This window comes from Camelus bactrianus, chromosome 11, assembly GCF_048773025.1.
Source record: "Camelus bactrianus isolate YW-2024 breed Bactrian camel chromosome 11, ASM4877302v1, whole genome shotgun sequence".
NCBI classification, from domain to species: Eukaryota; Metazoa; Chordata; class Mammalia; order Artiodactyla; family Camelidae; genus Camelus; species Camelus bactrianus.
In genome coordinates, this window is record NC_133549.1 from 9,793,539 (window position 1) to 9,806,020 (window position 12,482).

General features: G+C 52.7%; 1 protein-coding gene across 1 annotated transcript in view; it reads left to right on the forward strand.

Moving 5' to 3' along the window:
• Positions 1–422: 422 nt before the first annotated feature.
• The window catches only part of C11H1orf198 (chromosome 11 C1orf198 homolog), a 31,366-nt gene continuing 19,306 nt past the window's right edge, over positions 423–12,482 (forward strand). Inside the window, exon 1 of the mRNA XM_074373190.1 lies at positions 423–794. Within this exon, the coding sequence (XP_074229291.1) occupies positions 462–794 (333 nt within the window). The 5' untranslated portion in view covers positions 423–461. The remainder of the gene's footprint in view (positions 795–12,482) is intronic.

Here is a 12,482-nt window from a genome sequence, read left to right on the forward strand (position 1 = left end):
CCGCCAGGCGCGGACTTGGGGACCCGCCAGCCACCTCCTGAGCTGGCCAAGGGGAGCCGCGAAAAGTGGGGTACCACGGGAACCCAGCAGAGAGCAGATCCGCAGGACCTGGGAGCCGCGAGGGGGTCGCAAGGGGGGAAGGCGGGGTTCCCGAGGTGGGCGGACACGGGAGGCGGGGTTCCCGAGAGTAGGGGTCGCGGAGGGCGGGGTTCCCGGAAGCAGTGGGGCGCAGAGGGCGGGGTCCCCGGAGTAGGGCGGGCGCGCGGGGGGCGGGACTGCAGGGATTGGGCGGGCTCGGGAGGCCGGGCGCCCGGGCGCAGCGGGGCGCCGGGGTCCCGGGGGGGGAAGGGCGCCGTGCGGGGGGCGGGGCGGGGCGGGGCGAGGGCGGGGGCGGTGCTCCGGCCGAGGGGCGGGGGCCGGGGCGGGCGCGGCGCGGGCGGGGAGCGGCCGGCAGGCCGGGCATGGCGTCCATGGCGGCGGCGATCGCGGCCTCGCGCTCGGCCGTCATGAGCGGGAACCGGCCTCTGGATGACAGGGAGCGGAAGCGCTTCACCTACTTCTCGTCGCTGAGCCCCATGGCCAGGAAGATCATGCAGGACAAGGAGAGGATCCGGGAGAAGTACGGGCCCGAGTGGGCGCGGCTGCCGCCAGCGCAGCAGGACGAGATCATCGACCGGTGCCTGGTGGGGCCGAGAGCCCCGGCGCCCCGCGACCCCGGGGACCCCGAGGAGCTCGCGCGCTTCCCCGGCCTGCGCGGGCCCACCGGCCAGAAGGTGGTGCGCTTCGGGGACGAGGTAGGTGCTCGCCGGGCGAGTTCCCCCCTTCCACGCCCCGAGGCGCCCCCGGCCCGGCGGACACCTGCCCCGAGAAGCCGCCCCAGCCGGGCGTGCGGGCAGGGGCTGGAGTGAAGCCGAAGGAGCGCGGTGGGTTGGGCGGGGGCTGGAGCCGGAGGTCTGTGGGGTGGGGGGATCCCTGGGGGAGTTTGTGGAGGATCGTCGAGAGGAGGAGGTCATTCAAGACCCGCGGTCTAGACCTGCCCCGCCGGGCAGCATGGGTCCCGAGACTTCTCCCGGAGCTGCAGACCAAAGTGGAAACAGCAAGGGATTTTAAGCCAGACAAGTCTGGGTTCCAATCCGCTCTGCCACTGAGCTGTCTGGCTGCAAGTGACCTAACCTCTTAGAGCCTCAGTTCCCCCCTCCCTACCCCAACTCCCAGCCCCTGAACTGGGAGTAATAGTACCCACCCCACTCCTGCCAGGGAATGCGGTCAGCAAATGATATGTATTAATATTAATATTTGTGATGAGCTGTGTGAGGAGAGTGAAATTGTCAAGCAAGATGACAAGAGGGAAGAGGTGCCTTCCAAGATCAGGAGGTGAAACCCAAGATGTTTCCTGGGATGTTTCCGAGTGAGCCTGACATCCAGCTTTGTTTTAGGGGTGGGCATGGCGGCCCCCTTTTTCTAACCCAAATCTAAGGGATGCATTGAAATGAGCTCTCTTGAGCCTTTGGTACATATAAGGGCATGCCTGGATCTCTGACCCAGACGCTGTGCTGGGACTTCTAGAGGGTCATGGTGAAGGAAAAACACTGAAACAACACAAGAAAAAACTCAAGGGTGACCATACTAAGTCACAAACTTGGGAGACTCAGGCCTTCTGTGCTGCTCAGAAAGTTGGTCTTTTTCTTGGAAATGTGTTTAACTAAAACCTATTCGCTGCCATTAGAATCTGCGGCTCTTTGGTCTTTCAAACTCAACTTTTGCCAGGAGGGTCAAAGGCAAAGGGAGGGAGACGTATACAAAGAGACATATACAGCGAAAGCCACATCCTGTGGGGGCCGAGAGGCTGCAGGGGGAGGGGCTGGGCTTGGAGAGGTTTTCTGAGGAAGCTGTGGACTGTGGAAAGAATTCTAGTTAGGAATGAGGTTTAAATCTGATTTTCAAGCGTGGGTGTGCTGAGACATTTATTAATACAAAATGTTTGTGGTCATAAACCCACTTTACTGCGAGGGAAGTGTGAGAGGACAGAAATATGCTGGCGACATTGCCTTATTCTTTAGATTTTAAACTCCGAAGGCTTTGCCAGGAAAAACCAGGGTGTGGTGAACGGAAGGGATGAGAATATAGGTTTAAAATGTATTCCTAGAGCTGAAACATTTTTAGTGTGAAAATCTGCATCTCTTCAAAGACGTCTGCAGTGTTGGTGCTGAGCCTTGGGTGATGGAAAAGCAGGCAGCCCCTCTTTGGAAAAGTCATGAATGAATAACTGAGAGGAAATAAACCTGCAAGTACTTACAGATGTTGGAGAGTGACTGTCATTTTCCCTTAGCTTGCTGTCCGGCTAAGAATATCCGCATGCTCGCCCATCACCAAAACCCCCACGCCATGTAAGGGTCCAGGATTGCTGATAAGGGGAATTGTTTTGTGCCCTGATTCCTTGACTAGGCACCAGACTGAGCTCCTTGTGAATCTGTCAACCCAACGCGATTTAACAGCCAGCAGAACGTTTTGCTCGGACACCTGCACGTCCTTCTAGGAGCAGATCAGCCCTGTTCTTCAGAACTAACCTCAGCTCTGCAAAAAGGGCTGTGAGAATGTCCCGGAATGCCTCTGACCGACCTCGCAGCACAGGTGGCAGAGAGACAGAGACACACTGAGTTTGAGGAGAGGTACGGAGGAACGTTGCCCAGGGTGTATTTTTGCCTGCCATGGCTCTGTGGTTTAACTGCACTGGAGAGTTTAAGGTGTGTTCTTGGGACTTGGCAGGAAGTTGGCACCAAAATGGAGCCGGTGGTCTCATGCCTAGGAGGAGGGCCACGCATGGAGGAGGGCTGGCTCCTGGGCATAAGGAGTGGTGGATAAGGACATGGTAGGGGGCAACCCCTGGGGAGGCTGCTGGACAGAGTGGCCTAGTGGCCACTTCCTGTTTGTTCTGTCTTGGGAAGTGGTCCCAGAGGCCTCCACAGCTAATCACGAAGCAGAGAGTGCTCCCCAGTGCCCTCTAGTGCCCAGCCAGCTGCACCACCCCCAGCATCCACAGGCCGCCAGCTGATGGATGGCTGAGTGCTCAGGTGAACCACAGCTCTTGCTTGAGCCAATGGCTGACCCTGGCTAACAAGCAGGGTGGGTCTCTCGCTGATACTTGGGAAAGACCACCGGGGATACTGCGTTCCCAGGGCTTTTCCTCAGGCTGCACTCGAAAGCGCCTGGGTGTGGCCGTCAGCCTGCGGTTTGAATTTTGGCTCTCCTTTTGACCATGGTCAGTCCCTAGCCTCTCTGAGCTTCAGTGTTCCCGCCTCTACAATGGGAAGAACATTACCAGGATGGTCATAGAGATGATGGGTGTGAAAGGCCGATGGGACTGAGAAACGGTTGTGATGGTGAGAAGGTTAAGGCTTCAGCCAATCTCTCCGCGTCCACTTTGGAAAATCACTGACTCTCATGAAATGAGTAAATTGCTCATGTCGTTGAGCCTGGAGTTCCCTGTGAGAAGGCGCTGCTCCCTGGTCAGCGCTGGGGCTGTGCCTCGGGGCGCATGTTTGAAAGCTCGGTGGGCTCTGTCCACTGTGTGGACGTGATGCGGTCTGCTCCTGGTCACCAGCCTCAGACTGTGCCCCCTTTCAGCTACCCTGAAGGACAAGGACGGTGCCTGTTTCTCTGATTGCCCTCTCCCCCACCCCCACAGCAGTGTATTACATCACGTCATGCAAATGTAGCCTCTGAACGTGACCATCATCGAGTCATGGTTGAGTTTCGGGAACAGCAAGTGGAAACTTGCTTGTGTATTCATGGTCACGGATCCTGGAGGCTGAGAGCATGGTCGGAGCTCGGCTCACACGGCCACGTGGCCCACGTGGGGCTGTTCTGCGTACGACAGGTGTGGCAGCGTGTCATCTGTGTGTTCGTTTTGATCCTGGATATCTGTAAAGCAAGAAGACCAGGGTCCAGGCCCAGATCCACCCTTGCCGGGATGACGCACCTGCCGCAGAGACGGAGGCTGGCTGCCTTTGAACTTTGAAGCCGTGAGGGGGTCTTATCGGTGCTTAGGTTCTTACCACCTTGGCCATCAATCGAGTGACGATTGCTCAAAGCCTGTTGTATTGGAAACGAGAGCCTTTCACGCTCTGGGGGTGCTTAACCTTCTCACAGTCTCACGAACTCCTTTAAAGATCCCCCCACGTGAACACATGATCTCAGTGCAGCTTCAACGCGAGGACACCAGCCCCACCTGCTGCCCCGCTCCCATCAGCTCCCCGAGCCCCTCCTGCGCCCAGAATCTGGAGGTGCTGCCCTCTCAGCAACAAAGGAGGGGCACTGGGCGTCCCCTCACCCGGTTCTGGTCCCGCCCGCCGCCAGCAAGGCTGCCCTCTTCGGGTGGCGAGGTTCTCCCTCCATGAGTGGGGGGCTCACGGGGCTTCCGGCTCACAGGCCTTGGTTGGAACAGACAGAGATGTTGAGGCAGGCCCCTGGGGTCAAGTTCTTGGTCTGACCACCACCATGAAGGCATGTTTGCAAACTGGTGCTTTTAACCGCCTGACTTTCCCTGCGCCTCTTGATTATCACGTTCCTCCTCTGGCAGTAAAAGTTTTGGAATGCCCCACTGGGGAGATGAAGGGTTTTCATTTTAGAGGGATTTCGCCATCACGCCAGTCTGCTTCTGCTGATCCCTGTCACCAGACAGCAAAACCAACCAAACAAACCAAAAAACCCCCTGAGTTTTTAGAAATGTGTTGCTCTCTGCTCCCTGCCCGGGACTCCCAAACTCCTGCCACCCATCCAGCAGGATGTGGGCGCACTGGTGAGAGTGACCGGGTTCTGAGCTCCACGCTGCATTCTTAGCTCCGAATAGGCCCTCTGCAGGTGACCCAGAAGTCTGCTTCTTGTGCACCTGCCCGCCCCTTTCACCTCGGGCAGGAAGGCTGTTTGCAGGTGCCAGCCCCAGAGGCCCTGATTTGGATTTTGCGTGCCGGAGAACACGGAGTTTTAAAGCCTTGGAGTCAGACACCCCGAGCCCCTGTTCAGCAGCTTAGTGTGACCAGCTGCTGTCGGGAGGAGGTGTTCCTCTGGCACCATCCCTAACATTCCTGCCACTGGTTCCCGCTGGCTGGCATGTCTCTTACTCCTCCCGACCTGCATCTCTTTTTCTGGGGCTGAGTCTCGGCCTCCTTGACTCCTGGACACCTTCCGCAGGCCTCTGCAGGCCCCGCGGCTTTGCCCAGCCCCACTGCCCACCCAGCTCCTGCTCTCCGCTGGCTGAAGAAGCCCCTGTCTCTGAAGAACTCAGGAGGCCAGGGGCCAGTATGGAAAACCCGAGTCCAGCGGACCTCGCTGAGCCCATGTCGTCCAACCCAGGCCTTCTGGGCTGCCGGCGAAGGGCCCCCTCACCCCCACTCCTCAGGCCAGCCTGCATGTTTGTGTTTTAAAATAAACTAATTAAATTGTTACATAGTTTATAAAATAACATACCTGTATGTTACTGTTAAAAGTTTCAAACAGTGCAGAACGAAGCAGCATTGTGAAGCAGTTGGCAGTGTCCTTCCAGAACCTTCCTCAGTTATTAGATCCTTTTTAGATTTGAGTTTGTTTGGAGACGTGGCTTCCTGATGACCTGTGACCTGTCAGGTCCCCTCTTTCCTTTCCACTTCGGCAGCTTGACTTTCTTTTTTCAGCCTTTGGGGAAAAAGCACGAAGTTGGAGAATTGCTTTCTCAGTAATTTGGACTTGTTTTTTTTAAGAAAGGTGGAATGTGTAATTATGATTTCCACCTTCCATCTGGCAGACGCATGCATTCTTTTAGAAAAGATGACAGAGTGGATGTGGCTTTTTGTGTCCCTGTTCCTGGGGTCTGTGCCCTGGCTCCAGGCAGGACTTGAAAACGTGGCCATGAGTCCAGTCCATTTCCAGGGGCCTCGAGGGCGAGGCTGTGGGGCCTCTTCCACAGGCTTCTTCTTTCAGATGGACGGTCCTCTGCCCAGGGCAGCACCTGGCCTTGTACCCTGCAGAGCTGGGCTCCCTGGGAGGGAGGGCGTGGAACAGGTGGCCCTGGGAGCTGAGGCAGGGACACGGTCTCTCCCTGGCTCACGAGGGCGTGTGGCCCAGAGGCTGCCAGGGAACAGGTTTTGCAAAGAAATGAAATGACAGGTTCATGGTCATGGAGCAGGGGAGGGGGAAGAGCTGGGAAGCATGTTGGTAGGTGTGGCGTCATCTTGTAATTGACAGGAGCCACTAAGCGAGAGAGTCCCTTAGTCCTGGCAAAAAAAAAAAAAAAAAAAAAAAATCAAGGCCAGACCTGTCTGTTGAAACTTCCTGCTCATCCTCCTGTTCATTTCTTTAGACATCCCCGCCACGCCATCGCTCCTCCTGTCACCACGTCGGCGCCGAGGTTTTGTTTCTGCTGAGGTCTGTGGAGGCCTGAGTTTCTGAATCTGTGTTCATGGTAGACCCTGCCCAGTCATTAGATCGTAACTGCTTTTCTGTTGTTGAAACTGCAGTTTTGGACTTACAGCGATGGAAACCGTCTTATCTCAGCAGAGTTAAATATATTACAAGTCAAAGGGGAAAGCTTCTAGTCCATAAATAGATAAACAGTAGCCCCTAAGAATAAGCAGTTGGTTAAAAGAGCATGTTCTTCTTCCTCACTCCTCCCCCCTTTTTTTTTTTTTTTAGTAGACTTAATTTTTTAGAGCAGGTTTAGGTTCCCAGCAAAATTGAGTGGAACGTGCAAAAGAGTTCCCGTATACCCCTTCCCCGATGGGCACAGCCGCCCCCAGGGTCAGCACCCCCCCCCCCCCCCGAGTGGCGCAGCTGTTACAGGGGATGAACCTGCTCTGACACATCGGCCTCGCCCCCAATCCAGAGTTTACATCAGGGCTCCCTCCTGGTGCTGTACATCCTGTGGTTTGGACAAATGTCCGATGGCACAATTCCATCAGGACAGTACCATACAGAGTATTTTTTGCTGCCCTAAAAATCTGTGCTCCTCCGTTCACCCCTCTCTCCCCTCCAGCCCCTGGCACCAGCTGAGGCTTTTAGTCTCCATGGTTTTGCCTTTTTCCAGAATGTCACATCATACAGTTGGCATCATACAGTAAGTAGCCTTTGCAAATTGGCTTTTTTTCACTTAATCATATGCATTGGAGGTTCCTCCATGTCTTTTCATGACTTGAGAGCTCATTTCTTTCTAGCGCTGAATGATATTTCAGCTTCTGGATGGACCACAGTTTACTTCCCTGTTCACCTACCGAAGGACATCGGGGCTGCTTCCAAGTTTTGGCAGTTATGAATAAAGCCACTACAATCAGCCGTGTGTAGGTTTTTGGTGGACCCGCGCTTCCAGCTCATTTAGCTAAATATGAAGGAGCATGATTGCGTCACTACTGTTTTTAAGATGCTCCTGCGTCTTTGAGGAACAGCCTGACACTGAACAGCTCACCACGAGGAATGTGCTTTGTGCTGGATGTGCCGGGAGGCCCAGCCTCTGACATCCCTGGGGGATGAGGCAGTTGGTGACGTGGGGGAGTGTCTGTACCACCCCCTTTCTCTATCTTACAGTATTTCACAGTTTAAAGTTCTTACCCTGACACCAAGATGCCCCATCTGTCAACCAGAAACTCCCCTAATTGAGGGACTTCAGGAAGACAGTGACAACGTGTGGTTCCAGCAAGCACCTCGCAGGGTTCCAGGACCCTGATGCGGCCTCTGAGTCACTCGAGATAAAGGAGATGTGTTTCTGGGGAACTTAATGGTTGGGATTCTGACTTTTAGAAACTCAGTTCTCTGGGTTGGGGGAGAAATTTGACCAACGGCGCGCGGAATTCTGACTCTGCTGCACAGGAACGTTTCCGCTTGCGGTCACCGCATTTCTCACGTGCTGTGGTGGCAGGAGTTTCATGTGATCTGTGAACGCTGGGAAGCATGAAATGAAAGCAGCCTTTTAACCTGATTTGCTGGAGCTTTGCAGCGTAGTAGGAGACCGTCTGTTCGCCTTGGTTGATTATCTCACGCGCAGAGTGTGACTTTGCCTGCTCCAAGGTGAGGCTGGTGAGAGCCGGCCCAGAAAACCCCTCGTGAGAGCAGCCTGAACCCGGGTTGCTTTAGCAGAAGTCCTTACTGTGGGGTGATGAGAGTCACCTCGCAGTATTTATTGAGACCGCCTCTGTCCGGGGGGGTGGCCTGGACAGACAGAGGTGGGCCCCTGAGCCTCGGAGGTCAGCCAGCGCGGTCTGCGTGGCCAAGTGTCCCCGACGTGAAGAGAGTCGGCGCCCTTTTGGAGGACTGAGCTTTGGAATTACCTGGGAAGTTGTTGGTTTTTTAAAACAGAGCCAGGTGGGACCCACAGTCTTCGTGTTAAGACAGCACCCTGGTGACTGATTTACAGCCGGACCTGGAACCTCTAGGCTGGGGATGCTCTTCAGAGAGTCTCCGTCCCAAGACCAGTAAGGACCAGGAGGTGGCCGTCCCCCTGGCTGCCTGGGACAGGTGTGCCAGGGAGAGGGCATCTGTGGGAAGGTGCTGTTTGTTCAGACTGCAGTTACAGAAAGGCGCCCAGGTTGTCCTTCAGAGAGGCCTGGGGTGGAAATGAGACTTCGGAAGCAATTCTCTGAATGTGGCAGGAGAGGCACCGCTTCCTGTCCACTGGCTGCCGGTGGCCTGGCTTTGTGCAGGGGAAGCTCAGAGCCGCTTTGAAAAGTCTGTGCTCCTGGCCCCACTCCCTCAGGCTGACCCGGGGACACCACTAGGGGACACCGTTGTAGACTGCCATCCGCAGGCACTGTCCACCCCACGTGCTTGAGCCCTGATGAAATTCCCCAGCCCTAAAATGGAAAGAAATTATAAAAGAATACAGGGCTTATGAGTCCCTGGTCCATTTCATTAAGAGGAGATGCTAATATTGATAACATTCCACGTTTGAAATGAATTTTAAAAGTCCAGAGTTTTTCATTTTAGAATCATTTTGGAATGCTCATCACTCTGACCGAGAAATCAACCAGTGGTAGAGGAGTTAGTCGCTTGTCACCAAATAATTTCAAAAGCAAAATCACTAAAATCCTTTAAAAGTGTAACAGTAAACAATTACACGCAATGCAGAACGTGGTGAATTTCAGCATGGTTGCTGTCGGTTGCAGCCTGCGGGGGGCAGTGCGGGGAGCAGTCCTGATGTGCAGCGCTTGCGGACTGGCGGGGAGGTGTCCCCCCAGGGCCTGCTGTAAGCCCCCAGGTGGCCCACTGGGTCAGAGCGGGTCAGGGAGCTGCAGTGACACCATCGGGTGGAGTTACAGGTGCACTTCCCATCCTGCGGATGTCGTGGACGTAAGTAACCTCAAGAGCGCAGGTAACAGCAAAATGGACTAAAGTAATTCAGAGATAACGGTTTTAGTATTTGTTACCTTTGACGGGGTTTTTTTTTTTTTTTTTGATTGGGGGGACACTTTTTTGAAAAATAAATTTTAATTTTGGGAGCCGTTTTAGCTTCCCAGCAAAAACAAATGGAAAGGATGGATTTCTGGCATACACCCTACTGTCACACAGGGACATCCTCCTGCACTATCAACAACCCCCTGACCAGAGTGGAATGTTTGTTACTATGGATGAACCTACACTGACGCATACATCATTATTGTTCGAAGTCCATAGTTTACACTGGGGTTTACTCTTGCTGTTGGATTTTCTCCGAGTTTGGGGGAAAGTGTCCATCATTGCAGTATTGGTACAGAGTATTTTCACAGCCCTGAAACTGCTCTGTGCTCTGCCCGTTTCATTCCTCCTTCTGTTTAACCCTGGCAACCACTGATCTGTTTACTGTCTCTGTGATTTTACCTTCTCCAGAATGTTGTATAGTTGGAATGGTACAATGTATAGCCTTTTCAGATTTTGTTTGTTGTGATAAAATACTGATAACACAAAACTGACCATTTTAAACATTTCTAGGTGTACAGTTAGTACATTCACAATGTCATGTAGCCATCACCATCGGTCATTTCTTGAACTTCTCCATCACCCCAAAGAGAAGCTCTGTACCTCTTAAAAATTCCTCCCTCTCCTCCCCGCTGGTGAGCTCTGCTTTCTATCTCCGTGAATTTGCCTAGTCTGGGTACCTCAGATAAGTGGAATCATGCAATATTCGCTCTGCTGTGACTGGCTTATTTCATTCAGCATGACGTCTTCAAGGTTGTGGCACGTGTCAGAATTTCCTTTCTCCTTCAGGCTGAGTGGTACTCGTTGATGTATGTACCACATTTTCTTCATCCATCTGTTGATGAACGTTTGTGTTTCCACGTTTTGGCTATTGTGAGTAAAGGCATACGAGTATCTGTTCAAGTCCCTGCTGTCTGTTCTTTTGGCTCTATACCTAAACATTGAATTGCCGGATCCAGTGTAATTCTGTGTTTAATTTTTCTGAGGAACCACCACACTGTTTCCATAGTGGCTGCACCATTTTACATTCAAACCAGCAACACATGAAGGTCCAGTTTCTCCATGTCCTTGCAAACACTTGTTATTTTCTGTTGTGTGTGTGTGTGTGTGTTTTTAATAATAGCCATCCTTATGTGTACGAAGTATATTACTTTTGTTTTTAACACCATATATTTAACTCTAAGTTTATATAATTTAACTTTTCACAATGACTGTGTTTAACAACAGGTTCAAAATGCCAGAAAATGTCACAGTCAGCTCTCGTGAGTGGGTGCCAGCCTGCCCCGGGTTGCAGCCTCCAAAAGTGAAAATGTCTGGGCCCCACAAAGATCATAAAACATGCCGGCATCCACCCTGCACAGAGTAGCAGAGTAGTAGCTGCTGGAGCTTCTCCGTGAGTGTGCATTCTGGCACCACAGGCAGAGAATGATCTTCTTTTTTCAAAAGCACTGTTTCTGTGAGGAGGTAAACGCTTTGTTTGGTGAACACTTTCTGGATGAGAGCGAGAGCACAGGCCTCTGGGACTTTGGACAGAGAGAACGGGATGTGTGTCCATCCTGGAGTCCTTGGGGCCGAGTGGGGACCTGCAGAGGCTCCCCGTGTTGTGCTTGCCTCTGATACTTGCCAGGCAATCAGGGCGCGTGTCCCGTGGCCCAGCTGTGGCTTCCCCTCTGCTTTTTGTCCTGTTTCTTTGGGATTTGGTTACCTGAGGCTTCTTCCCATGCTGCGCTCCGAAGAAAAATTTCCAGGGAGACTCAGGGTTGTCTCTGGTCTGGTCTGGTCTTATGGAGCGTTTGTCTCTGAGGATAACTCTCGGCCAAATGAAGCCCACCCAGTGTTGTCCTGTGGTCTAAGCAGACGTGTTTTGGTGCTTCTGTAGTTTCTTTCTTCTTTTCTTTTTTTACTGAAGTACATTCAGTTACAATGTGTCCATTTCTGGTGTACAACACAGTGTCCCAGTCATGTATATACATGCATATATTGATTATCATATTTTTTTCACTAAAGGTTCTTACAAGATGTTGAACATAGTTCCCTGTGCTCTACAGAAGAAACTTTTAAAAAAATCTATTTTTATATATAGTGGCTAAAATTTGTAAATCTCAAGCTTCTGTAATTTCTGATCCTGGGCGCCAGGGAGGCAGATGGGGGAAGTCTTCTAGGCAGTTCTACAGAAAGCATATGTGACGGTCAACAGCATGTGCCTGGCCACGTTTTGGTTGCCTGCCGATCACCGTGGGCGGAGAAGAAAGATCGCATCGTTTGTGTCGCATGCTCACACGTGCGTGTGTGCGCATTCGTGCACGCCTGTCGCCACTTCGCAATTCCGATGCTGTTTGCATCTGACTGCTTGGAAAGCCTGCTCTTGCCGCCAACACTTTTTGTAGCTGGTGTGTGCAGCCAACGCCTGACATCAGAGCCTCAATCACATTTTTGTTTGGCACATTTATTTCTGTTCAGCACATTATTATTTTTGATGAGCTCAGAATTGCGGAAATCTGAGGAATTTGCCCCTTGATTCGGTTTCCTGCTGGAGCAAACAGAAGATTTTTGACTTGACACCAAGTTGGGGGGGCATCACAGGGGCCCCCCCTCTCTGTCTACAGCCCCCTTGGAATTTCGGCCAGTACGGGCTGCAGCCACGTGAGCCCGCTGGCTTCCCAGACTCCAGGCTGCATCTTTGTTCCCCTGAGTCTTGCGTTCACCCACCTCCCAAAGCCCCAAACGTTATTATTGTGATCTTTGCAGATTTCAAGCTGCATAATTAATATTCAGAGGATAGATCATGGCACATGAGAAGGGATGTCCAGTTCCAGTGTGTCCTGCTTTTGGCCAGTGGTCCTGTTCCCTTCCCTACCTCTGCCTGCCCAGTAAATCACCACACGTTTCCTCTGTCCCCTGAGGTGGCCACTTGGCTGTCCCCCTTGGATAGAAGGAGAACATTTGTCGTTGATTTTCCTTTGCTTTTTTTCCCCAGGTCCAAATCTAGAGTAAAGGGAACTTACTTTCCATCAACCACCTTTATTTTTCCCATCTGAAAACAAAGTCCTTCTTGTTTTATTGCTTCT